The sequence below is a fragment of the Erinaceus europaeus genome, chromosome 12, assembly GCF_950295315.1.
Source record: "Erinaceus europaeus chromosome 12, mEriEur2.1, whole genome shotgun sequence".
Taxonomy (NCBI): Eukaryota; Metazoa; Chordata; class Mammalia; order Eulipotyphla; family Erinaceidae; genus Erinaceus; species Erinaceus europaeus.
Genome location: NC_080173.1, coordinates 69,994,428 through 70,022,020, shown reverse-complemented (window position 1 = coordinate 70,022,020; position 27,593 = coordinate 69,994,428). Strand labels below are relative to the sequence as shown.

At 42.3% G+C, this 27,593-nt stretch overlaps 2 protein-coding genes and 1 non-coding gene across 3 annotated transcripts; 1 reads left to right on the top strand and 2 right to left on the bottom strand.

The window, feature by feature from the left end:
- Positions 1 to 608: 608 nt before the first annotated feature.
- SLFN14 (protein) lies at positions 609 to 1,659 on the bottom strand. Its single transcript, XM_007516945.2, has one exon. The coding sequence runs from the start codon at positions 1,576 to 1,578 to the stop codon at positions 727 to 729; it is 852 nt and encodes a 283-aa protein (XP_007517007.2). The 5' UTR covers positions 1,579 to 1,659; the 3' UTR covers positions 609 to 726.
- Positions 1,660 to 15,815: 14,156 nt separating this feature from the next.
- Positions 15,816 to 15,915, top strand: LOC132542307 (Z30 small nucleolar RNA). The gene has a single exon (XR_009553397.1). It is a non-coding gene; the product is annotated as a Z30 small nucleolar RNA (small nucleolar RNA).
- A 3,683-nt stretch (positions 15,916 to 19,598) lies between these two features.
- Positions 19,599 to 27,314, bottom strand: PEX12 (peroxisomal biogenesis factor 12). Its single transcript, XM_007516946.3, has 3 exons — positions 26,570 to 27,314; positions 24,810 to 25,363; positions 19,599 to 21,638 (listed from the first exon to the last, which is right to left on the bottom strand). Exons 1-3 carry the CDS (start codon positions 26,693 to 26,695, stop codon positions 21,239 to 21,241), a joined length of 1,080 nt encoding a protein of 359 aa, XP_007517008.2. The 5' UTR covers positions 26,696 to 27,314; the 3' UTR covers positions 19,599 to 21,238.
- Positions 27,315 to 27,593: the final 279 nt, after the last annotated feature.

The following is a 27,593-nucleotide window of genomic DNA, read 5'->3' as shown; positions in this document are numbered from 1 at the left end:
CTAGTCCAATTCCCTGGAATCATGTGTTAGAATAGTGCTCTGACTTCTCTCTTCCTTCCTTCTGTGAAACTGTCTCATATGAAGTAAATAAAATAAATATTTTAAATATTTTTGTTGTGTGATCTTTATTTATTGTTAGGAACAGTCAGAAATAGAGAGGAGAGGGCAAGATAGAGAGGGAGAGAGACAGAGAGACACCTGCAGCCCTACTTCACCACTTGTGAAGATTCCCCCCCTGCAGGTGGGGACCAGGGGCTTAAACCTGGGTCCCTGTGGAATGTAATGTGTGCGCTTAACCAGGTGTGCCACCACCTGGCACCCCCTCTTCTTCTTCTTTTTTAAGATGTATTTATTTATTAATGAGAGGGAAAAAAAAAAGGAGAGTTAGCAAGGGAACCAGAACATCACTCTGGCATGTATTATGTAGCAGATCGAACTCAGAAGCTCATGCTTCAGAGTTCCACTGTATTACCTCCTAGGCCATAAAAATTGTAAGGTATGATTTAAATATGTGTGTTTGTATGTATAATATATATTAGGGGGATAATGTATAATGTGTATTGGGAGAGTATTTGCAAGCATAAATGGCTTTCTACTCTTTTTTTTTTTTTAACCACCAAAGCAGCATTAATCTCTGGAGTATGGTGGTACTGGTGCCCTTTGGTGCCTCAGGCATAAAGGATTGTTGCATAAACTATTATGCTATTTCCCCCAGCTCCTCACTTTCTATTCTTTATCTAAATCATCTGGCCAAAATATACACAGATAGCACAGAAAGTGTTCCTCCCTGCTGGATAATGATATTGCCTTCTCTTTACCTGGCTGAGTATCCAGCATCATGGTCACCCACTGCTCAGCTGTCAGCTTTCTGACAGAATTATTCTTTATGATCCAGGAGTCTGGGTCCTCTGAGAAGACTAAACAGCAAAAGGACTCCACTTGAATCATGCAGACATAGCCATACAGGACATCGTCTTGGTACACATTCAAGATTTTGGTGGTGAAGTTCACCTTTGGCTTCTCATGGCAAAAGTGAAATGTAGGCATTTTTTCTATGCAGTTCTCTATTTCTTTTTCTAGTAAGACAGGATTCACTTTTTCTCTTTTACATCCAAACACTTCTTTGCTTTTATCATCCACTCCAATAATTAGGTAACCCCCATGAGTGTTGGCAAATGCAGACACATAGTGAGGCAGCATTTCTTTAATTTGAGGGACTATCTTTTTGGTGGCGAACCTTTTAAATTCAACATGCATTGACTCAGTAAAGTTGAGTTTCTCCTTATACGTGAGTCTGTCCTTTTTAAACAGTTCAGCGGCACATACCCTCATATCATCCTCCTCCTGAATGTGACTGTCAAGAACTTTCTGAACCTGCAGCTCATTTGATCGTCCTCTTTGGGCTCTAAACTGCTTCTCTCTCAGAAGCTCTAGGGCACTGTTGGCACTCAAGTTGATAGCAGAAGTCACAGCTCTCTGATACAAATTGGAATGCAAGCTGCAAATCCTTAGGGGGCCACTGAAAGCATATGGGCTCCAGGACTTCACAAAAATCAGGAGATTGCACCCCTGCTGCATGTAGTCAAGGTATTTTTGTGACCCTGAAGGAAGGAGCTTTTGAAAAGATGTTTCAAGATCATGTCCCAGGCCATGGCATCGGTAACTGTAAGTGTCACCCTCGATCTCTGCTTTGATTATGCCCCCTCCAGAATTTAACAGGGCACATATAGCTTGGATGATTTTAGAATTCTCAGTTATTTTCACATGGTTATTGACCATCTTCTTCCTGTTTTCTTCTCCAAAAGTGACATTCCCCACTTCTACTATGATCTCAGGGTAACATTTTTTCGTATCAGTCTGGAAACTCTCCATCTCAGCAGTTGCTCTGTGCACCAAATAGCAGAACAGGGTTTCAATAAGTAAACAGGAAGAAGAATTGTTTCAATACTAATCAAAATTATACAGTCCAGTGAAGTAGCTACCTTGGATAATGAACTATTTTCCATGTATATGACTCAGGTTCATGCCCTGCCCCCAAACCTTGCGTTGAAGGAAGCTTTGGTGCTGTGCTCTCTTACTATATCTATCTAGCTAGATAACTAGCTAGCTGTATCTGTATCTTTATCTCTATCTCTATGTCCCTATATAAAAGTCCAAAGATTATAGATTTTCTTCAAATTCATATATACATATGTATATGTATCCAAAGTACTATTCAACTCTGGTTTATAATGGGGGTACAAGAACTGAACCTGAATCCTTATGATCATGGAGGGGGTACAGTGGATAAAGTGTGGACTCTCAAGTATGAGGTTCTGAGTTTGATCCCCAGAATCACATATGCCAAAGTGGTGTTTTGTTTATCTCTCACTAACAAATGTTTTCTTAGTTTTTGCTTGTTTGTTTTTCACCAGAGGACTGCTCAACTATGGTTTATGATGGTGCTGGAGATTTTAATGTGGGACTTTTGGAGCCTCAGGAAACAAGGTCTTTTTTCGTAATCATTATCCTATCTCTATAGCCAATACGTATTTTCTTTAAAAAAAAAAGGGGGGGTGAATAGTAGTGCAGTGGGTTAAGCAGACAAAGTGCAAAGTGCAAGGACCAGCATGAAGATCCTGGTTCAAGCCCCCAGCTCCCTACCTGCAGGGGGATCGCTTCACAAGCGGTGAAGCAGGTCTTCAGGTATCTATCTTTCTCTCCCCCTCTCTGTCTTCCCTTCCTCTCTTGATTTCTCTCTATCCTATCCAACAACAATGACAGCAAATAAAAACAACAATAATAATAACAACGATGAACAAGGGCAACAAAAGTAAAAAAAAAAAAAAAAATGCCTCCAGGAGCAGTGAATCCGTATGTAATGCAGGCACCTGAGCCCTAGCAATAATCCTGGAGGAAAAACAAAAAACAAAAAAAAACAAATCTTTTCTTTTTTTTAATGTATTTTCCCTTTTGTTGGCCTTTTCTTTCTTTCTTTCTTTCTTTCTTTAGAATCTTTATTTTCAACTGTAATTTATTTCCCTATAATTTCCATCTATTGTGGGGTAGATAGCATAATGGTTATACAAGAGACTCTCATGCCTGAGGCTTTGAAGTCCCAGGTCCAATCCCCTGCACCACCATAAACCAGAGCTGAGCAGTGCTCTGGTAAAAACAAACAAACAAACAAATAAATAAATAAATCTACCTTCTTGGGCTCACAAAACAAACCTAGATGTTCAACAATTTGTTTGGCTTTGTATGTTAACTCTCTTCTCAGCCACCACCAGGTTCCAGATGCCAGCATGATGCCGACCAGACTTCCCTGGACTTATGATCCCACCAATATGTCCTGGAGCTCCGCTTCCTCAGAGACCCACCCTTCTAGGGAAAGAGAGAGGCAGACTGGGAGTATGGACCAGTCAGACGCCCATGTTCAGTGGGGAAGCTATTACAGAAGTCAGACCTCCCACCTTCTGCAACCCACAATGATCTTGGGTCCATACTCCCAGAGGGATAGAGAACAGGAAAGGTATCAGGGGAGGGGGTGGGATATGGAGTTTTGGTGGTGGCAATTGTGTGGAATTGTACCCCTCCTATCCTATGGTTTTGTTAATGTCTCCTTTTTTTAAATAAATTAATTACTTAAATAAAAACTTTTTAAACTCTAGACATAAAACCTGAAACACTTGATGATGTTGCTTGGATGCTGACTGCAACTATGATGGATACAATATTTTCTGAGATTCTAGCTGCACATCCCTTATATTTATCACAAAATTTCTCTCTCACTCTCCATTATAAGACTTTTCCCTAACTATTTTATGCTTAGATATAAATTGAACCTAAAATAAAATAGATGAGATTGAAATCTCTTTTTACGGGAGTCGGGCAGTAGTGCAGCGGGTTAAGTGCAGGTGGCGCTAAGCACAAGGACCAGCGGAAGGATCCCGGTTCGAGCCCCCGGCTCCCCACCTGCAGGGGAGTCACTTCACAGGCGGTGAAGCAGGTCTGCAGGTGTCTGTCTTGCTCTCCCCCTCTCTGTCTTCCCCTCCTCTCTCCATTTCTCTCTGCCCTATCCAACAACGACGACATCAATAATAACTACAACAACAAAACAACAAGGGCAACAAAAGGAATAAATAAATAAATAAATAAATAAATAAATAAATAAAAGAAATTACTCCTAAAAAAAAAATCTCTTTTTACCTGATTTTCTTGCTTCTTTTTTCTTGCTGTTCAGTTCCACATCTGGTTTGGTCTAAATGTTTGCCTTGTGTCACAGCCCCTGTTGCCCTTTGATATCAGCCCAGGAGGAGCACGAACTCTGCCAAGTTCCCCTAGTCTTCATAACATTAACCACTGAGGAAGGCTGATAAGGAGTCAAGAAAATTTCATGACAGAGCCAACTAGCAAGCTGGGATCTGATATCTTGGAGTGAATGAAGTAGTCGGTAGGGAAACTCAGAAGTTTTCAAGAGGTCAAAACTAAATTTCCTATCTCTAAGAAACTGAGTGTCATTTCCATATATCATCCACATACTTCCTGTCCATAGTGACTAAGATACTTCCTGTCCTAGTTAATTTTATTTCAAAGTTCTATATTCATTTACAATTAGGCTGCTTGTTCACATCCATTGTGACCAGTAATAACCTACTCCATTACCTTCCAAATTGTACTGCAGCTATTCTAGTCTATTTATTTCAGTCTCCTTTTTTCCTTTCTTCCTCTTTGTTAGTCCAAGTTCCAACCAAGAAAAATGCCCATGATCAAGGGCTGTCTGTCCCTGGGTGAAAGGTTTACATATGATTTTTTTTTTCTTGCCTCCAGGGTTATCGATGGGGCTCAGGGCCTGCACTATGAATCCACTGTTCCTGGATGCCATTATTTCTATTTTGTTGCTGTTGTTGTTGTTGTTGTTGTAGGATAGGACTGAGAAAAATCCAGTAAGGAGGGAAAGACAGAGAGAGGGAGAGAGAAAGACAGACACCTGCAGACCTGCTTTACCACTCATGAAGCAACCTCCCCTGCAGGTGGGGAAGCCGGGGTTCAAACCAGGATCTTTATGCCAATCCTTCATGCTATGTGCACTTAACCCTCTGTGCTACCACCAGGCGCCTTCATTTAATTTCTTTACCTACCTACCCACCTAGTTTTCTATCTTTCTTTCTCCCTCCCTTCCTTCCTTTTTTTCTTTCTTTCTTCCTTTCTTTCTCTGTCTTTTTTTAATTTGTCTTGTTTTCTAACTGGTCTACAATGTGTATCATTGTTTTTTAATAATTAAAATGAATTGAAGGGAGCAAGCGGTGGTGCTCTGGTTAAGTGCACGCATTAGTGTGCACAAGTATCCAGGTTCAAGCTCCCTGTTCCCTACCTACAGGGGGCAAGCTTCACGAGTGGTAAAGCAGAGCTGCAGGTGTCTCTCTGTCTCTCTCCCTCTCTGTCTCATCCTCCCTTCTCAATTTCTCTCTGTCTCTATCAAATAAAAAATAAATTAAATTAAAATAACAATAAGGGGGTTGGGCAGTAATGCACAGGGTTAAGCACACATAGTGAGAATCACAAGGACTGGCACAAATATCCTGGTTTGAGTCCCCGGCTCCCCACCTGCAGGAAGGTTGCTTCACAAGCTGTGAAGCTGGTCTGCAGGTGTCTTTCTCTCTCACTCTCTATCTTCCCCTCTTCTCTCACTTTCTCTCTGTCCTATCCAACAACAACAATAACAAAGATGGAAAAAATGGCCACTAGGAGTAGTGGATTCATTGTGCAGGCATTGAACCCCAGCGATAACCCTGGAGACAAATAGATAATAATAATAATAAAATAACAATAATTAAAATGAATGGTGTTTTAATTATTAGTAGTAATAATAATTAAAATGAGATGATATATATAAAGTGCTTATCATATAATGCCAGCTTTTCATTTCATTTCATTTATTTATTTTTTTGTCTCCAGACTTATTGCTGGGGCTCAGTGCATACACTACGAATCCACTACTTCAGGAGGTCATTTTTGTTGTTATTGTTCCTGTTTCTGTTGTTGGATGGAAAAGAGAAATTGAGAGAGGAGGAGAAGATAGAGAGGGGGAGAGACAGACACCTGCAGACTAGCTTCACCACCTACCCCTGCAGGTAGGGAGAGGGTGCCTCGAATCAAGATCCTTGAGCCAGTCCTTGAACTTCACACTCTGTTAGTTTAACCTAATGTAGCACTGCCCAGCCTCCACCAGCTTTTCATTTTATAAGCAATTGTTAAGCACTTAGTTTTATCCAGATGTGGTGTTATGCTTTAGTGCTACATATTAAAATAAAAATTGCAATTTTGTGAATGTCTTCTTTGTGTTATATGTACAACTTTGATGATCTCCAGTTGTCATCACAACAACTGATAAGATGTACATTGAATTGATAAGATGTAAATGAAGAAACTTAGTTCGAGGAAGTAAAGTTCAAGGTTACATATGTAGTAAGTAGCAGAGCTGCAATTTGTACTCCCAGCTATCTGATCCCAAAGCCATTTATTTACCATCTTTCTGCCATGCAGCTTTACTGTTAGCCAGAATGAGACATGTCATACTCACAGTCTTGACAGGGAAATAGATATTTAAATATTTTTCTTTGTTTGTTTTGGATAGAGACAAAGAGAAATTGAGAGGGAATGGGAAAATAGAGAGGGTGATAGAGGGGCTGGGTGGTGGAACACCTGATTGAGCACAAGTTACAGTGTGCAAGGACCTGGGTTCGAGTCCCTTGCCCCCACCTACATGGGAAAAGCTGAATGAGCGGTGAAGCAGTGCTGCAGTTGTCTCTCTGTCTCTCTCCCTCTCTATCTCCTTCCTCATCTCAATTTCTGGCTGTCTCTACCCAATAAGCAAATAAAGATTAAAAATTATAAAAAGTATTCTCTATTAAAAAAGAGAGAGAGGGAGATAGAATACAGCATTGCTTCACTGTTCATGAAGCAGGTGGGGAAAAGGAGCTTGAACCTGGGTCTTTGTGCACTCAACCAGGTGTGCCACCACCCAGACCTGGGAAAATAGTTATTAAGCAACATCTCATTGCAGTACACTACATAAATAATATCCATTGAGCACTCTATGTAGTGTGCATTGATTTCATACACTTCCTATAACTGCGTTATGAGGTGAGTGCTGTTATACTCTCTTAATAGGTTGGGGAACTGAGGGACAGAGAATTGACAGTGTTTGCATTATAATCCATATACATGGTCACTACACTCTAGTGTCAGTCTGGAAAGCTAGAACTCGAAAGCATGAATGCACCAGATTGAAAACTGGAAATAAAAACCAAAGGGGATGGGGTGACCAGGCCGTGGAAACAACACTTACAGGGGTACAATCTCTTTTTTTATATATTTCATTTATTTATTCATGAGAAAGATAGGAGGAGAAAAACAGAACCAGATATCACTCTGGTACATGTGCTGCTGGGGATTAAACTCAGGCCCTCAGGTTTGAGAGTCCCGTGCTTTATCCACTGTGCCACCTTCCGGACCACAACAATCTCTTCATTGTCTAACTTCGCCTCAAAGATCAACGGTGGTCCTTAGTAGGTCCGACACAAAAGTCTCTTACATTTTTCTCCATTCTTCCTTTTTTTTTTTTTTTTTTTTGCCTCCAGGGTTATCGCTGGGGCTCGGTGCCTGGACTAGGAATCCATTGCTCCTGGAGGCCATTTTTCCCATTTTTGTTGCACTTGTAGTTATTGTTGCCATTGCTGTTTTGGATAAGACAGAGAGAAATCGAGAGAAGAGGAGAAGACACAGAGGGGAGAGAAAGATGGACGCCTGCAGACCTGCTTCACCCCCCATGAAGCGACCGCCCCCTAACCCCCCCCTCGCTGATGGGGAGCTGGAGACTGGAACCCGGATCCTTGTGCGAGTTCTTGCGCTCTGTGCCATGTGCGCTTAACCTTTGCTCTATCGCCCAGTCCCCTCGTCCTATTTATTTCTTCATGTATTTGTATCCATCCCTATCTCACACCCTTCACATTCCCCCATTCACCATTACTACTGCGACTGTACTAATTTAAGCTCTTAATAGTTTTCACCTGGACTATTGCAATCATTTGCAATAGCTTCCCCAACAGACTACCTCTGTCTGCATAACAAGTTTCATACTCTGTATGTATAAGACCTTGTGTTAGATCCCTGGCAACAAGACTGCAAAAACTTATAATAGCCTATTTGACTTTCCTAAAGTACGGTTTTAAAAATAGTATTTATTAATGAGGGGGAGAGAGAGAACCAGAGAATCACATGTGATGTCACAGATGGAATTTGGGGCCTCATGCTTGAGAGTACACTTTTTTCCCTACAGCATCACTCATAGGATGTTTGATAAAACTATACAAGCCTCCAGGCTGTCTGGATTGTTCTCCAGATATTTTGGGCGTTTTGTTTTTGGATGCTAGAGGACATCTACATTAAGTTCCCTCAATGTTTTTCTTTTTTAAACACTTTTGTTGTTGTTTCTGTGGCTTGTTATTGTTCTTGCCGCTGCTGTTGTTAGATAGGACAGAGAGAAATTGAGAGAGGAGGGGAAGATAAGGGGGAGAGAAAGGTAGTCATCTGTAGACCTGCTTCATCACTTGTGAGCGGATCCCTCCTCCCCCCCCACCCCGCAGGTGGGGAGCAGGGGGTGGGGAGTGGCTAGAACCGGGATTCTTGCACCAGTCCTGTGCTTCTTACACAGTGCGCTTAACTCGGTGTGCTACCGCCAACCCTCCACCCCATCCCCAGTGTTTTTAAAAAATATTTATTTAAAAAAAAATAAAATAAAATAAAAAATAAAATTAAAAAGGGGGAGGGGGTGGGATATGGAGATTGGGCGGTGGGAATTGTGTGGAGTTGTACCCCTCCTACCCTATGGTTTTGTTAATTAATCCTTTCTTAAATAATAAAAAAAATTTATTTATTCCCTTTTGTTGCCCTTGTTGTTTTATTGTTGTAGTTATTATTGTTGTCATTGTTGTTGGATGGGACAGAGAGAAATGGAGAGAGGAGGGGAAGATAGAGAGGGAGAGAGAAAGACACCTGGCAGACCTGCTTCACCGCCTATGAACCTATGAAGCGATTCCTCTGCATGTCAGGAGCCAGGGGTGCTTGCGTTTTGTGCCATTTGCGCTTAACCCGCTGCGCTACCGCCTGACTCCCCCCAGTGTTTTTATACAAGGAATTTATTCATTTTTCTTTTTTTAATATTTATTTATTTCCTTTTGTTGCCCTTGTTGTTTATTGTTGTAGTTATTATTGTTGTTATTGATGTCGTAGTTGTTGGATAGGGCAGAGAGAAATGGAGAAAGTAGGGAAAGACAGAGAGGGGGAGAGAAAGACAGACACCTGCAGACCGCTTCACCACTTGTGAAGCGACTTCCCTGCAGGTGGGGAGCCGGGGGCTCGAACAGGTCCCTGCTCTTTGCGCCACGTGCGCTTAACCCGCTGCGCTACTGCCCGACTCCCTTACTCATTTTTCTTCATCTTCTCATTTAAATTACTCATTCTCTCTGAATTTCCCAATCTTAGATTCTACCCAGTTTTCAGAAAGAGGATCAAATGCCACCTTTCCCAGAAAGCTTTTCCAGCTCTCTTTTGCACTTGTTTGCTATTTAGCTGTACTTTCCTTCTGGCATCCCTTGGTTTTTCTGTTTGTTTTTAGGAGTGAAGCGCGTAGCCAGTCAGCGAGTGCTCTGGAGTAGAGACACACTTGATCAACAGCAATAAAAGCTATCTAAATTGGTAGTTCTTTGTAATATTGACTCTTCTTCAGATGCCATCCCTCAGTTTTTGAAGCCGTGAAACCCAGTCTGAGTAAGAGTAGTCCTTCTGGGGACCAAGTGGAATCAAAGGCAGTCTACAGCTTAGGGCTTGCAACGGTACTAGCCTGTGAGTAAGCTGCCAGCAAGCAAAATGATGGAAAGTGGGCTTCCTCCATCACACTCGCTCCACCCCTGATGTACAACATCGCTTTTTCATTGGTTGCTCTAGTCACCACCACCACCCCCCGCCCTCGACTCAGATCACGTGACACCTAGCGTCCACGTGATTGGCTATTGGGCCTAGACCGCATTGGGCGGTGGGATTTCTGAGAGACTGAGCTGTAGGCGGGTTGAAAGCTGCAAGAGCGGATATTGCTGGAGCCCGGGACGCGGTCTTCCGCCACGCTTCTCGGGTCTCCCGGCAGACTTACTACCAGTCTAAAGGGTGGTGTATTAGGAATTCAGGAAGCAGGCTTCGGACTTCTGCCTTAGTCTTTAGCTTGAATTCTGGCTCCGGCCTTCCTCGGTTTCCCACCAAAAATGGCTTTTCTCACCTTTTTCCAGAAGTTGCTGGGGGTTTAGAACTTAGTATTTTAAAGGATCTACTGTGTGTAGGTACTGTCTCCTACGCAGGGTGCCTTGGTGATCGCCACGAAGTAGAAGCTAGGGAAGGAAGGTTTAGAGGTGTTAAGGCATGATCGGACCTTAATCAAACATTGGAGGTAAGTCAGTCTCATAAATGTTGGTGCTTTTATCATCTAGAAGTTTAGAGCTTAATAGAGATAATCACTCACTGGCCGAATTGAATGCTAGTTTAGGGAATCGACAGATAGTTGGCCCTACAGAGTGCATATTTTACCGTGCAGGAGGGCCGGGATTCGGGTCCCCACCCCACATGGGAGCATCGTGCACAGCACCAGGGGGAAATTTGACAAGCTGTGAAGTGCTGCTGTGCTGTCTACCTTTCTTTCTTACTGTCTATTTGAATGTTTAAAATATACGTTTTCAGTTTTTGTAAGATGTATTTTATTTATTGTATATGGGGACGAAGGGTGTGTTTCACATGAGGCAGAGAGAAAAGGAGAGACAGAGAGAGAAGCCAGAGCACCACTCAGGTGTGTGCAGTGATGGTGATCTCACTGGGAACCTTAGGCATGAAAGTCTGATGCTCTACAATTTGAGTTTCCCCCTCCCCCCCCCCCCAGCCGCTCTAACTGAATTTGAAAGGGAAAAAACGAAAAACAGTTCAGATGGAGTGGTGAAATGGTACCAAAACAAATACAGGAACAAAGGCTCATTTACAGAGCTTTGTTATAGGTATTAGGCACTAACCTGAGTGCAAAGGTCAGTGAAACACTTCTGGTTCTATAGGACTTCAGTGTGATTAATGAGGCTTATTAGGAGAGATCTGGAGTGGAGGGTGAATTGGAAGGTTGATCATGCTTTAGTAGGAATAATGCTATGGGGATTAGAGGAGAGGGTGACTGAGGTTTAGGAACCATTTAACAAAGTGGCATATGAGTAAAGTTTAAAAAAATGTAATTAGACATTCTTCAGTGGGAAAGGCGCTCCTGGAGGAGCAATGTGTGCTGAGGAAGATAAATAGAAAAATGTGTTTGTTCTGTATGGCTGGAACACAGGTGAGGCAGAGGGAGATTGGGGTTTGGCCCAGGGGCTGAAAATGAAGCTGATCTGTAGCCAGGGATTTAAAGACTTTAAATTTGTGGCCAGGTGATGGCATACCTGGTTAAGCGCTCACATTACAGTGCTTAAGGACCCAGGTTCAAGCCCCTGGTCCCCACCTGCAGGGGGAAAGCTTTGCAAGTGGCAAAGCAGGGCTGCAGGTGTTTCTTTGTCTCTCTCCCTCTCTATCACGCCCTTCCCTCTTGATTTCTGGCTGTCTCTATACAATAAATAAAGATAAAGTTTTTTTAAAAGACCTTAAATTCTAGGTTTGAATGTCTGAATCTTTAGATATAAAGTCAAGTAGATGCTAATGTATTTCCATAATTCATGGGAAGGATAATGCTTTTTATTGGATAGTTGGAGAAAGGGTCATGTAAAAGAGCCACGAGGACAGAGATAGGGTATGAAGTATAGAAAGGGTTTCTGGGGGGAGTCGGGCTGTAGCACAACGGGTTAAGTGCAGGTGGCGCTAAGCTCAAGGACCGGCATCAGGATCCCAGTTCAAGCCCCCAGCTCCCCACCTGCAGGCAGGTCCCTTCACAGGCGGTGAAGCAGGTCTGCAGGTGTCTGTCTTTCTCTCCCCCTCTCTGTCTTCCCCTCCTCTCTCCATTTCTCTCTGTCCTATCCAACAACAACGACATCAATAATAACTACAACAATAAAACAACAAGGGCAACAAAAGGGAATAAATAAATAAAATAAAATAAAATATAAAAAAAAATTAAAAAAAAAGAAAGGGTTTCTGGGACTAGTGATGCTCACCTGGTAGAATGCACATATTACTAGTACAAGGACTGGGTTCAAGCCCTCAGTCTCCAATTGGTGGTCATGGGGGTGTTCACAAATGCTGGAGCAGAGCTGCAGGTGTCTCTCTGAATCTTGTTCTTTCTATCTCTTATCTAACCTCAATCAAAAGAAATTGGGTTGGGGGATGGTCGCCAGGAACGATGGAGCTGTGCATGTAATCAAGCCAAGGGTTAAACCTGATTGAGTGAGGGTTTTTTTCTGTAGTAGGGAAGGACATTATAAAGAGGGAAGGCACAAAGAAACTGTAGCAGATTTGAGGAAGAAGTAATAGTTTGAGTTGATTAGTGAATAAGATGGTCTTAGGGATGTGGTGTTAAAGATAAATTTGGATCTTTTTTGAAACATTTTGAATGCAAAGCAAAATAGTTTAGACCTTATTTCTTGACTACTAGAAACCACTGAATGCTTTGAACTGATGACTTAATCAGATTCCCCACGCCTACTTCCTTTTGGTCATCATTGGGGCTCCACTACTCCAGGCCAACTTTTTCAGAAAAGGAGGACAGACAGAAGAGACAGAGAGAAAAACAACAACAAACATAACCTTAATATATATATATAAAATGAGGCTAAATATAGGGAAAAGATAAAGACACCAGAGAACTGCTCAGCTCTGGTTTATGGTGGTGCTGGGGATTGAACCTGGTAGCTCAGAGCCTTAAGTGTGAAAGTCTTTTGCTTAACCATTATGCTGTCTCTGTAGTCCCCAGAGTTTCCGTTAGTGTGATAGAAGTTGGGCTGGAACTTGGATGGTGTGTCTGTGTGACCAAGTGTGATATTCAAGTGATAGTTCTATCACTATCTTGCTAGCCCAGCATCCAATTATTTGTTAAATAATCTTTTTTTAATTATTTCTTTATTGGGGAATTAATGTTTAACATTCAACAGTAAGTACAATAGTTTGCATATGCATAACATTCCCCAGTTTCCCATATAACAATATAACACCCACTAGGTCCTCTATCATCCTTCATGGACCTGTATTCTCCAGAGTCTTTTACTTTGGTGCGATAAAAATAATCTTTTTTTAAAAAAAATTTTATTTATTTTATTTTTGAGATGCAGAGAGAGAGAGAGAAATACCAGAGTACTGCTCAGCTCTGGCTTATGGTGGTGTGGGAGATTGAACCTGGGACTTTGGAGCCTCAGACATCAGAGTCTGTTTGCATAACCACTGTGCTATCTCCCCCACCCGTTATTCTTCTTTACATTAGTTATTTATTATTTTTTTACTATAGTGACAGAAATAGGGTGAGAAAAGGAGAGAAAAAGACACACCTGCAACACCACTTCATGCTCACTCATGAAATTTCCCCCCTGCAGGTGGGTACCTGGGCTTGAACCCAGCCCTCAAGATGGGTAAGTTGTTATACTTTACTAGTCGCACAACCATCCAGTCCCTGCACCCATTTATTGTTTCAGTATGGGCCCAAGTTCAAGATCCTGCTCCCACTTTTTTTCTTTCTTTCTTTCTTTCTTTCTTTTTTTTTTTTTTTTGCCTCTAGGGTTATTGCTGGGCCTCAGTGCCTGCACTATGAATCCACTGCTCCTGGAGGCCAATTTTTTTTCCCTTTTGTTGCCATTGTTGTTGTTGTTGTTGCTGATGTTGTTGTTGGATAAGACAGAAGAAAATGAGAGAGGACTGGAAGATGGGGAGAGAAAGATAGACACCTGCAGACCTGCTTCACTGCTTGTGAAGTGATCCCCCTGCAGGTGGGGAGTGGGAGAGAAATAGAGAGAGGAGGGGAAGACAGAGAATGGGAGAGAAAGATAGATACCTACAGACCTGCTTCACCACTTGTGAAGTGACTCCCCTGCAGGTAGGGATCCTGGGGCTCAAACCAGGATCCTTACACAGGTCCTTGCGCTTTGCACCATGTGCACTTAACCTGCTTTGCCACCGCCTGACTCCCAAGTTCAGCATTTTTATCCACTGTGCCATCTCCAGGCCACATGGATCTTGGACACTTAAAAGGAGATACTGGAGGAAAAGCTTAAGATTATTCGTTTATCTTTTGGCAGCAATAAATATAATTACATAATAAATGGGCTGGATTCGCTATATAAGGGATTTTAAAAGAACGTCTTTTCTAAATCTTTTGTCTTAAAATGTATCTATAAATCACTTCATAGATATCTCTGAGCTTTTACCATGCGTATGTTTGGGCTTATTTAAAAATCTTGTTTGGTGGCCCTGGAGGTGCACAATGATTAGATTCTCAGGCTAAGACCCGGATCTCCAGCATAGAATGTGATGATGTGCCCCATTCCCTGCTTCCATTTATATATTTACCACCAGGGCTATCATAGGATCTCTGTGCCTGCACAGTGAATCCACTGCTCTCAGCAGCCTCCCCTGTCCCCTTCTTTTATTTTGATAGGACAGAGAGAAACTGAGAGGAGAGAGGGAGGTATAAAAGGAAAGAGAGACACCTGTAGCTCTGCATCACCATTTGTAAAGCCTTCCTATTGCAAATGGGGACCAGGGGCTTGAACCTGGGTCCTTGCATGTGGTAATATGTGTGCTCAACCATGTGCACCACCACCAGCTTATAAATAAATGTTTGTCTTAATATTGTTGGAACTATAAATGCTTAAGTTTGAATTTCTGTAGAGTTTTGCTTAGCAGAGCATAGTGAAACATAAAATATTTATTACAAATCTTTGATAGCTGGGGAAATGGCTGCACTGGTAGAGTACAGGACTTCCATGTCTGAGGCTCCCAGTTCATTCCCCAGAACTGCATGTACCAGAGTGATATTTCATCTTTTCTCTCTCTGATGTGAAATTCTATCTTATATGAAATAAATCTTTTAGAAAGGTGATTGAATTATTAATGAGAGACAGAAGGAGAACTAGCCTTCACATATGTTGCTGGGGATTGAACCTAGGACTTACTTGAGAACCTGTCATTTTATCTACAGCACCACCTCCCAGGCCACTGAAAAAAAGAAAGAAAGAAAATGATTGAGGGGCCAGATGGCGCACCTCGTTGAGCACACATGTTACAATGCGCAAGGACTCAGGTTCAAGTCCCTGGTCCCCACATGCAGGGGAAAAGCTTTGCAAGTGGTGAAGCAGGGCTGCAGGTGTCACTCTTTCCCTCTCTGTCTCCCTCTACCCTCTCAATTTCTGACTGTCTCTATCCAATAAATAAAGACAATAAAAAGAAATAAAATTATTTGAGAAAAGGGGAGAACCAGAAAATCACTGACATGTTTGATGCTGAGGATCTAAGTCTGCACCTTATGTCTGAGAATTTAGTGCTTTATAATCCCCCCTCTGCCCGCCTCCCCACCCCTCATAGTTAAGCCCAACCAACCTTTCTTGGCTTAAAAATAGCTTGTTGTGGTCCTGGAGGTGGCATAGTGGATAAAGCATTGGATTCTCAAGCATGAAGTCCCCAGTTCAATCCCTGGTAGCACATGTACCAGAGTGATGTTTGGTTCTTTCTCGCTCCTATCTTTCTCATAAATAAATAAATAAATAAATTCTTTTTAAAAAAGAAAAAGAAAATAGGTTGTTGACTTGCTCTTGGATAATACAAAAAGTTGAAATACAATGATGCGATGATGAGTGAAGTATAGTCTGACCTGGTATTGCCATTGCTGCAGAGTTGTTGGCTTTGACCAGGGTATGATCCTTTAATCTTCTCTCTGAGCTGAATCTGATTTTGGTTTTTCCACACTGGTATTTTCTAGCCTGATAGATACTGGTTGTATTATGTATGAGCTATTTACTGATCTTTTGAATTACTAATACTTTTTCTTTTCTTTCCTTAGGTTGAGGTAAGAAATCTGGTTTTGAGATCTTCATGAAGGCTTGCATCATTTCAGTCTTGAATCTGGTTCAATTCTCATATTGATTTATTTCTGTATTAAAAAATAAATAAATAAAAATTAAAATAAAAAAAATTTTTTAAATGAACTGTGTCATTTGTTTAGGTAAAACAAGAATCATTGGAGATGTTCAGCTTAACTGGTTTTTTTTAAAAAAAAAAACTATTTTTTCCCTTTTGTTGCCTTTGTTTATTGTCATTGTTGTAGTTATTGTTGCCTGTCTTCGTTGTTGGATAGGACAGAGAGAAATGGAGAGAGGAGGGGGAGAGAAAGATAGACGCCTACAGACCTGCTTCACCGCTTGTGAAGCAACTCCTCTGCAGTGGGGAGCCGTGGGCTTGAACTGGGATCCTGATGCCGGTCCATGCGCTTTCCACCTTGTGCGTTTAAACTGCTACGCCACCGCCCAGCTCCCGGCTTAACTGCTTTTAAGTTTGCTTCATTTATCAATAGAGGGAGGATCAGCATCACTCTAGTATATGTGATACTAGAGATCAAACTCAAGACCCCATATTGGAGAGTCTAATGTTTTACCCACTGGGACACCTCCATGGTGACCATCCTATACCTGTAAGTGTTAATATTTTAAAAGTCATAGATTATTCCATTTCAAAATTTAGTTTTATCACCTATGTACTACCAGAGAATATACTTTGAATTACTAAAATGTGTTTAAGTATTTATAATCTGTCTGAGCAGAGGCATTTATAAATTTAAAAAAAAATTTATTGTGGGGGGGCTAATGCTTTACAGTGCAATCATTGACATGTGCGTATAATTTCACTATCAAATAGGTCCCCAAGGTTTTCTTCCTATCCTCCCTTCCCAACCCTCCCCAAAATCCTTTGCTTTAGTGCAATACACCATGTCCAGTCCATGTTTCAATTTATACTCTCTTCCCCAAAGTCCTTTGCTATGGTGCAATACACCATCACTTACGAATTTTTTGTTTGTCTTATCAGAGCACTGCACAGTTCTGGTTTATAGTGGTGCTGGGGATTGAACCAGGGACTTGAGAGCCTTAGGAATAAAAGTCTGCATAACCGTCATGTTGCATAAAATATATTTTATTTCTTTTCTATTAGTAATCGTTTTGAAAAAGTTTTACTTACATTTGTATTGTATAAGAAACTAGTTAGTTGAAACATGACAGTTTGCAACTTTTTTTTATATTTTTATTTATTATTGGATAGAAATTGAGAGGAGAGGGGAAGATAGAGAGGAAGATAGACAGAGACACCTGCAGCCCTGCTTCATCACTTGTGAAACTTTCCCCCTGTAGGTGGGGACCAGAGGTTTGAACCTGCATCCCTGCACACTGAAGTGTGTGTGGGTGTGTGTGTGTGTGTGCGCGCACGCTTTACCAGGTGTGCCACCACCTGGACCCAGTTTGCAACTTTCACCTCACCTGTTTATCCATATACATTAAAATGTATGTAAATGTGACCTGGGAAGTGGCATAGTAAAGGAGATGGCAGCTTCTCTCTTTCATTAAAAAAAAAAAAAGTGGAAAAAAGAGAACTTCTTTCTCTTTCCTCACTTATAGCAGCATATATTCTCCCAAAGCCATCATATAGATTTTATTTAACTGTTCTTTCTTTACTTTCTTAGTCTTTCTTCCTTTCTTTTCCTTCTTTCTGACTAGGGTACTGCTCATTTCTTGATTATGGTGGTGCTGAGGATTAAACCTGGGACCTCTGGTGCTTTAGACATGAAAGAACATTGCTGCCAGTGCTGTCTCCTAGCTCTGCCATTATATATATATATATATTTTTACTGGAACATTTAAAACTTACCAGAGGCACTTGTAAATATTTTGTTTGTTAGTGTGGGGGTAGATAGCATAATGATTATGTAAAAAAAAACCAAAAACTCATGCCTGAGGCTCCAAAGTCCTAGGTTCAGCTCTCAGCATCACCATAAGCCAGAGCTAATAGTCCTCTAGTGAAAAGGAAAGAAAGAAAAAAATTTAAAATTTTTTTATATTTATTTATTTTCCCTTTCGTTGCCCTGTTTTTTATTGTTGCTATAGTTATTATGTTGTTAATGATGTCATTGTTAGCTAGGACAGAGAGAAATGGAGAGAGGAGGGGAAGACAGAGGGGGAGAGAAAGACACCTGCAGATCTGCTTTACCGCCTGTGAAGTGACTACCCTGCAGGTGGGGAGCTGGGGGCTCCAACCGGGTTCCTTATGCAGGTCCTTGTGCTTTGTGCCACATGAGCTTAACCCACCGTGCTACCGCCTGACTCCCGAAAGAAAATTTTTTTTAATATTTATTCTCTTGTTGCACTTACTTTATTGTGGCAGTTGTTATTGTTGTTATTGATGTCGTTGTTGGATAGGACAGAGAGAAATGGAGAGGAGGGGAAGATGGGGAGAGAAAGACACCTGCAGACCTGCTTCACCTCTTGTGAAGCTACTCCCATGCAGGTAGGAAGCCGGGGGACTTTAACTGGGATCCTTACACCGGTCCTTGTGCTTTGCTCCATCTATGCTTAACCTGTTGCACTACCTACTGCCTGACTCCCAGGAAAGAAATTGTTAATGGGGCCAGGTAATGGTGCACTTGGTTGAATGTATGTTACAGTGCACAAGGACTCAGGTTTGAGCTCCTGGTCCCCACTTTCAAGGGGAAAGCTTTGAGTGGCGAAGCAATGTTGCAGGAATCTCTCTCTTTCCCTCTCTATCTCCACTTTCCCTCTCAATTTCTGGCTGTCTTTATTCAACAGATAGATTTTAAAACAAACAAAACTCTTGAGCAGTTAAATCACATATGTGCCAGGCCTCATCTACACTCCACCCCTCCAATAAACAATAAATAAATGTTTTGTTTGTTTGACCACAACACTGCTTAACTCTGGCTTTTAGTGGTACTAGGAGTTGAATCTGGAACCTCAGAGCCTCAGGCAGAAAGTCTTTTGCAGAGCCATTATGTCAGCTCCCCATCCCCATACAGATCTGAAACATTATAGAAGTTAGGGGAGTTGGGCAGTAGAGCAGCGGGTTAAGTGCACGTGGTGCAAAACCCGAGGACCTGAGTAGGAATCCAGGTTCGAACCCCTGGCTCCCCACCTGCAGGGGAGTTGCTTCATAAGTAGGTCTGCATTGTCTATCTTTCTCTCCTCTCTCTCCATTTCTCTCTGTCCTATCCAACAACAATGACATCAATAAAAATAACTACAACAATAAAACAAGGGCAACAAAAGGGAATAAACTAAAAAAAAACATAGAAGTTAGAAGAAAGAAAATAATCGGAAATCAGCTAACACTGAGATACATATTACAAAGAAAGATGAAATTAAAGAGTATGTAAACAGAGGACCGGAAAATAGCTCGCTGGGGCTTGAACCGGGATTTTTAGGTGGGTCGTCATGCTTTGTGCCATGTGCGCTTAACCCGGGGCACTACCACCCAACTCCCGAAACTAGGTTTTTCATACAAGGCTGTTGGAGTAGAAAATTTCCACTCAAGTATAATCTGCAGAGTATGAAAACTACGTCAGAAAGTAGTCTGAATGGGAAATTTATTTTAGACACCTCAAGTAATAAAGTCCCACATAATGACAACATGGAACAGTTCATTGTCAAAAATCTATGCTTAAAATTTACTTAAGCATTTCACAGGAACTTCAATAGCCAGAATAACATGCCAGTTTAACAAACTCTTAACAGCAAGCAGCATGAGCTTACTGATTGTTTCTTAACACATAGGTATTTTACTCTATTTTTCCATTGCTTATTAGTTTTGCTTTCACACTGAATTCTTCAGGTTATTCTACATAAACAACTTCTATTTTCCTTTAGTCCGTTTCCCAAGAAAAAAAAATGTATGATTCATAAAGGAATTTTAAAAGTTGAAAAACTGTAGCAAGATGTTAGTAAACAGGTCATAATATATGAAAGGAACTTTTTTAAAATGTATTTTTTAAATTTTATATTTATTTATTTACCCTTTTGTTGCCCTTGTTTATTGTTGTAGTTATTATTGTTGTTATTGATGCTGTCGTTGTTGGATAGGACAGAGAGAAATAGAGAGAGGAGGGGAAGACGGGGAGAGAAAGACAGACACCTGCAGACCTGTTTCACCACCTGTGAAGCGACTCTCCCCTGCAGTTGGGGAGCCGGCGGTTCCAACTGGGATCCTTCTGCTGGTCCATGCGCTTTGCGTGGCGTGCTTAATCCGCTGCGCTACCCCCCCAACTCCCTTTTTTAAAAAAATTTTTTTAAACATTTATTTTCCCTTTTGTTGCCCCCCCTTTTTTTTTTACTGTCGTTACTATTGTTGCTATTCATGTCGCCGTTGTTAGATAGGACTAAGAAATGTAGAGAGGAGGGGAAGGCAGAGGGGAGAGAGAAAGATAAAAGACCTGCTTCACCGCCTATGAAGCAACTCCCTTGCAGGTGGGGAGCTGGGGGCTCGAATCCAGGCTCATACCGGGATCCTTAACCCAGTCCTTGAGCTTTGCGCTTAACCCGCTGAGCTACCGCCCGACTCCCAACATTTTTATTATCTTTATTTATTGGATAGAGACAGCCAGAAATCAAGAGGGTGGTAAGAGAGGGAAAGAGACAGAGAGACACCTGCAGCACTATTTCACTCGCAAAACTTTTCTCCTGCAGGTGGGGACTGGGGGCTCGAACTGGAGGCTCACATCGTAATATGTGCACTCAACCAGGTGCGCCACCACCCGGCCCCTTAAATGCATTTCTGAATGTTAACATAAGAAGAAAGTCCATGTTTCACATTGCAAACTGGTAGACCTCTGTTTCAATAGCAGATACTTTCTTTTCTCAAGAAAAGCCTGCCTTCCCTTCACCTCCCACCTTATGAGGTCTAATTTGTTTCCCTGAGAGCTTCTATACCTCTGGTTGTTGAAGATAAAAGGATAGGAATGCTTCTATACTTCCTGTACACTGACCCTCATCTCCCCTGCTATACTGATTATTACTCAGCTGCAAGGAGGACATCTAAATATCAGGGTGAAAAGAGTAAGGTCAGTGAGTATCTTTTTAAGGAAATACATATAATTGTTTAAAGTTCACATAATTACAAATTGAGGCTGAGAAGTATCAAACCATGATGTATCATGCTGGAGAACAGCCCTATGACTTTACAATGCAGTCATTTTATTTTGAGACAAGTTCTTTCAGTTCTCAGGGGAATACAGCTTAATTAGGTGTTGTACTTCTGTTGGATAACCTGTGATAGGACAGGCTTGGTGACTCCTCACATAATTAAATACACAGCGATAACAAAACACATAGCCAGAGGTGGCAAGAACAGTATCGTTCACCCGGGTTTTACGACACAGTGGGCACACAGTCTTCATTTTGGGTAGCAAGGGGGAGTCAGAATTGTAGTCTAGGTGTACAGGTGGTGGTGGAGTAGGCAGGGCAGTCAATGATTTGATGGTTTCTTGATTTTCAGATGAGTACCACCACTCGAGGAACTGCAAGAAGAATACGCCCACAGAAAGACCAGTAGACAGGGATAAGGCAATACCCCCAACAGCTTTCTTCAGACCTGACATTATCTTCTCACTAACACTGTTGGGAAAATAGAATAAGGAGACAAAAGGAGAAACTTCATTTACATAAAATCACAGAATGACTCATATCAAAGTGGGCTGGCCAAATAGCTCACTTGGATAGTGCACTGTCCTCACACAGCCCCAGAGTCAAGCTTGGCCCCCATCACACTGAAGGAAGCTTATAAGTGCTGTGGTTTCTTTCCCTCTTTGCCTCAATCTGGGGGGATACACACACATCCATACACACCACACTTTTCATACACTTTTCACTTGAATCACTGATTCAGTTTGAAGGCTAAACAGTTGTTAGATTGGTACTACTCCTTAAGGATCTAACTTCAGCATTTTAGGAATGTAAGAGATTACTTTGTTTTTTATCATGATAGCTTTGTTTGTTTGTTATTAAGAAAGAAATTTGTTGTGATTCAGGTGGTGGTACAATGGGTGACATACTGGACTCAAAATGAGGTCTGAGTTCAATCCTCTTGCATGTGTCAGAGCAATGTACTGGTCTATTCTTTTTTTCCCTCCCTCCTTTTCATTTGGTAGGAGAGATAGAAGTTGAGAGGGTAGGGGAGATAGAGAAGCAGACAGAGAGAAACACCTGCAACCCTGTTTCTTTACTAATGAAACTTCCCTCTGTAGGTGGGGACAGGGGACTTGAACCTGGACCCTTAAACATGGCTATGTGTGGGAGTCGGGTGGTAGCGCAGTGGTTAAGCCTATGTGGCGCAAAGCGCAAGGACCGACGTAAGGCAAGGACCGACATAAGGATCCCGGTTTGAGCCTCCCAGCTCCCCACCTGCAGGGGAGTTGCTTCATAGGCAGCGAAGCAGGTCTGCAGGTGCCAAAAAAACCCCACAAACAGTTATATGTATGCTAACCAGGTACACCACTGCCCAGCCCCTTTCTTTCCCTCTCTCTTTTTATTATTATTATTAAATATTTTATTATTTATTTATTTATCCCCTTTTGTTGCCCTTGTTGTTTTATTGTTATACTTATTGTTGTTATTGATGTTGTTGTTGAATAGGACAGAAAGAAATGGAGAGAGGAGGTGAAGACAGGAGGAGAGAAAGATAGACAGATACCTGCAGACCTGCTTCACTGCTTGTGAAGCGACTCCCCTGCAGGTGGGGAGCCAGGGCCTTGAAACAGGATCATTACACCAGTCCTTGTGCTTTGTGCCACCTGTGCTTAACCCGCTGCACTATCACCCGACTCCCCTCTCTCTCTTTTTTTAATTAAAAAAAAATTTTTTTAAATATGTATTTTATTTATTTATTCCCTTTTGTTGCCCTTGTTGTTTTATTGTTGTAGTTATTATTGTTGTTGTCGTTGTTGGATAGGACAGAGAGAGAAATGGAGAGAGGAGGGGAAGACAGAGAGGAGGAGAGAAAGATAGACACCTGCAGACTTGCTTCACCGCCTGCAGGTGGGGAGCCGGGGTTCGAACAGGGATCCTTATGCCAGTCCTTGTGCTTTGCGCCACCTGCGCTTAACCCGCTGCGCTACAGCCCGACTCCCCTCTCTCTCTTTTTTTTATCAGAGCACTGCTCAGCTCTGTCTTATGGTGATGCAGGAAATTGAATCTGAGACTTTGGAGCCTCAGGCAAGACAGTCTCCGCATAACCATCGTGCTATCTACCCTCTGCCCACCCAGCCCCTTTCTCTCACAAATAAACCTTAAATACACACACACACACACACACACACACACACACACACACACACACACAAATGCCAGTAGTTCACTTGATTAGTGTGCCACTTTGCCATGTACATGACCCAAATCTGAGCCTGGCCACTACCATATTGAAGGAAACTTCAGTGCTCTGGTCTCACACTCTCTCTTTGCCTCTCTAAGTAAAATAATTAAAGAAGAAATGTGTGAGGCACTGATTATACAGATCCTTTTGGTGGAAGATAGTATATCTAGAAAAAATAATCACTTAGCAAAGAAATAATGAGAAGTATGTATGAGAACACAAATACTATCTAGAAGCAGTATATCTTCATGGCTGAGAGTACAGTCTAGAATTGGCTTTGATGTGATCTGAATCTCAGGTCTGCCTTCTAATTGTATGCCCTTGGCAAAGAGCTTCACTGTTGGGATTTAGTATCCACAACTGTTAATGGGAGCTAGTTCATTTATTTCATTATGAGGCTTGAGATGCATTTAAAGCAAACACCTTATAAACTGTTAATAAATAAAAGAGGGGGCCGGGTGGTGGTGCACCTGGTTGAGCACACATGCTACAATGCAGAAGCACCTGGGTTTGAGCCCCCAGTCCCCACCTGCAGGGGGAAAGCTTCACAAGTGGTGAAGCAGGGCTGCAGGTGTCTCTCTGTCTCTCACCATATCTATCCCTCCCTTCCCTCTTGATTTCTGACTGTCTCTACCCAATCAATAAATAAAGATAATAATAAAAAAAAATGTGGTCCAGGAGGTGGCTCAGCAGATAAAGCATTGGACTCTAAAGTATGAGGTCCTGAGTTCAATCCCTGGCAGCACATGTACCAAAGAGATGTCTGGTACTTACTCTCTCCCCTCCTATCTTTCTTATGAAAAAATAAATAAAATCTTAAAAAAAAAATAAAAGAAACAACAAGTTAAAAATAGGGGGTTGGGTGGTGGTGCACCTGGTTGAGCACCTCGGTTACAATGCACAAGGACCCAGGTTTCAGCCCTCAGTCTTCACTTGCAGGGGGAAAACTTTGCAAGTTGTGAAGCAGTATTGTAAGTGTCTCTCTGTCTCTCTCCCTATCATCACCTTCCCTCTCAATTTCTGCTGTCCCTATCCAATAAATAAAGTTAGCATAAAATATTTAAAAAATAAAAATAAAGCAAGCGTCAAGCACAGTAAATGTAGTTAGTATGATGGTTACCAGAGTGACATTCCCTGTTTTATGACACAGGAATTTTTCTGTGGTCTTATAAAATATAACAATAGGCTGAAGGACGTGAATATCACATGGTAGAGATAAGATTTCATAATTTTGAGCAGGGGTAGATAGCAAGATGGTTATGCAAAGAGACACTTGTGCCTGAATCTCCAAAGTCCCAGGTTCAATCCCTGCACCACCATAAACCAGAGCTGAGCAGTGCTCTGGTAAAAAAAAAAAAAAAAAAATTAGAATTTATAAATTGAATATTTGGGGAAAATGTTAAGGTAAAAGGCCTTACCTCTTAGCTGGTTGCTGCAACATGTTGACTTCATTTATTTTGTGCTCCAGAGCTTGTATATCTTGAACGGTAAGCCGACCTAGCCGAACTCCTGCCAGACTCAGCAGCGGTGAGTGATGTTGGGCCTTTCCTAAGATGTACTGAAGTTGCTGTACAAGGAACCAGCCTTCCCAGGCCATGTTAACAAATGGATAGGCTGCCAAGAAGGCTCTATAAAACTGTTTCCAGCGGGATGAAGGGGGATGGATTGAATATTCATCCTCATCTCTCAAGCTAGAAACGAACTTCTCCAGCTTCACTTTCAGGTAAGGAAGAAGAACCAGGAAGATAATTGATTTCCAAAGCTGCTTCTTTGGCAGGCCAGCACTGGCCAATCTCTGATGCCTATGTTTGTCTCCCATTACAATCCGCTTTAAGCTATAAAAGTTTTCAGAAAATGAGGCACTGGTTTTAGATAGATAATGCTGCTGAAGCAGAAGATCCAGTAGGGCAAAGATTTCATCAAACCACCTCCAAAGGAAGCCAAAATGGGCAGGATTTGATTCTGTAAGAACCTAAAGAAGGTAAATCTGTAAATGAGTGGCTCAGGAGGCAGCTTAGGCGTACAGGTGCAGGAATTGCATGAGGGAGGTCCCAGTTTGATCCTCAGCATCACTTATGTGGGAGTAATGCTCTGGTTTCTCTTTCTCATAATTTGATCAATAAATGAAGTATTGGATATTCCATGGCCTGCAAGACAGCTTCCTTGGATAATTTGCTTGCTTTTTCACATACAAAACCCAGATCTGATCAGGACCATCTCATAAGAGAAAGCTTTCGTGCTATGTTTCCCTTTTCCCCCCTCCCTCTGTCTAGATTTCTATCCCTCTCTTCCCCCCAGGGATTTATTTGTGAAAGAGAGAAAGAGAACCAAAGCATCACTCCAGCATGTGATGCCAGGGGTCAAACTCAGACCTCATGCTTATGAGTCCACTGCTCCACTGCCCAGCTCTCGAGCTACCTGTCTCTCTTCTATCTGGAAGAAGTCTGCTTGGAGCAATGAATCTCCGGCAATGACAACAAATACATAACAAATGAAGGACCAGAGATACTCAGTAGAATGCACACCTTACTACTGATGACGATGTGGCTTTGAACCACATGGAAGAACCATGGATGGCACCAGGGGGATCTCCACAGATGGCGTGGAGTCTCTCCTCTATTTCTCACCCTTCATCTGAGGGAAAAAGAATTAAAAGGCATCCTGGGAGCAGTGGGAATACACAAGTGCTAGGCACCAGTTCATAAATAAATGAAATTTATTCCATTACACCGGTACTATGCCTTATATTCGCATTTCCTTATCTCCAAATTCTACCCTTTAGGCTTAGCAAGCCACTTCTTTTGGGGTCTGCCCTAATTTTCATAAAGTAGCGGGTATTCTGTACCGTTCATCATGCATATCCATATAACAGATCTTAATAGCAAGTTAAATAATTAGATTGCAGTATATGGATTATATGCTAGCTGGTTATTTCTAAACCTAGTCTTACCAAATATACTCTAATTACTGTTTTTTTTTTAAGATTTTATTTATTTATGACAAAGATAGGAGGAGAGAGAAAGAATCAGACATCACTCTGGCACATATGCTGCCGGGGATCGAACTCGGGACCTCATGCTTGAGAGTCCAAAGCTTTACCAATGCACCACCTCCCGGACCACTGTTTTTTGTTTTTTACCCAGGGGTCCCTAAAAGTCTTTTAGAGGGTTAATCTTACCTTGACCACATGTTGAAGAGCAGGTCTCACTGCTGTCATTAAACTGTCCTGTGCTACCACCTCAAAGATGGATGGCTGGTCATCCACCACAGAAGCAGTTGTGATGTGAGCCCCATGTTCAGCCATAGTTTCCTGTGTGCACTAGGTTTCACTTTGCCCACTAAGTCTCGAGTAAACATGAACCTTTCTTGAGTACCAAAGTGCTCAGACTTAAAATCTTTCTGCACGACACCTGAAATTCTCAAGAGCTTTACGGGAAGGCGGGGGTGGGGGTGGGAATTGAGGGGGAACCTTTCCTGGACACGGAGGAGGGAAGTTAAACTAGGGAGGTTAGGAACAAAGTTGACACTTGGGTGGCAATACGGTGTGGCTGGGGGGGGGCCTGTCAAGAGCTACCTCACTGTTCAGAGTGTGACTACAGAGTGAGGTGTGAGCAAAGGAGCTCTGTCCCTTCCCCTGGAGCTGCAGAAATGTAGGCTGAGAATCAGGGAATAGGGTTCAAATCATCCGGCTCTAAGGGGTCAGAAATGCCAGTGCGACCCCGACAGGCGAGCACAGGCTCCGGTTGTCGGCTATAAAATACTTCCGCCCACGCTCGTCCTTGCGCGTTGACCCCAGGTGAGGAGCGAAGGCCCCACGACGCCACTTTTGAAGAGAGATGTCCACTTTAAGACAGAAGTCGCAACTGGAAATAGGAAGAACCGGGCTGGGGGACTAGAGGCACTGGAGAGGCGCTCTACCCGCGAACGCGCCCCCGTAACCGGAACTAGAAAACTCTATGGTGCAAACGGACATCCGCTTCCGCCCCGCTGAAATAGGCGAAGCATGTCGTGGCTTTCCTGCCCGCTTCCCGTTCTGAACTGGCTTTTGCAGTCTAAGAGGATACCCCATCTCTGCTGTCTCTCTCGGTCGAGATCGTTTTAGCAGAGTGGGCCGCCGCGGGGCACCTGGCACTTGGAGCCAGAGATGAACTTGCTACTGAAGCCTGTGATGCCCTGAGTGGAGCTATAGACAGGGACAAAAA

Coding starts and splice junctions, on each gene's coding strand:
- PEX12 (XM_007516946.3), bottom strand. CDS start 26,695: ATGGCTGAACATGGGGCTCACATCACAACTGCTTCTGTGGTGGATGAC. Junction 25,364..26,569: donor CTCTTCAACATGTGGTCAAG/GTAAGATTAACC, acceptor TACCTTCTTTAG/GTTCTTACAGAATCAAATCC. Junction 21,639..24,809: donor TTGCAGCAACCAGCTAAGAG/GTAAGGCCTTTT, acceptor TTTTCCCAACAG/TGTTAGTGAGAAGATAATGT.
- SLFN14 (XM_007516945.2), bottom strand. CDS start 1,578: ATGCAGCAGGGGTGCAATCTCCTGATTTTTGTGAAGTCCTGGAGCCCA.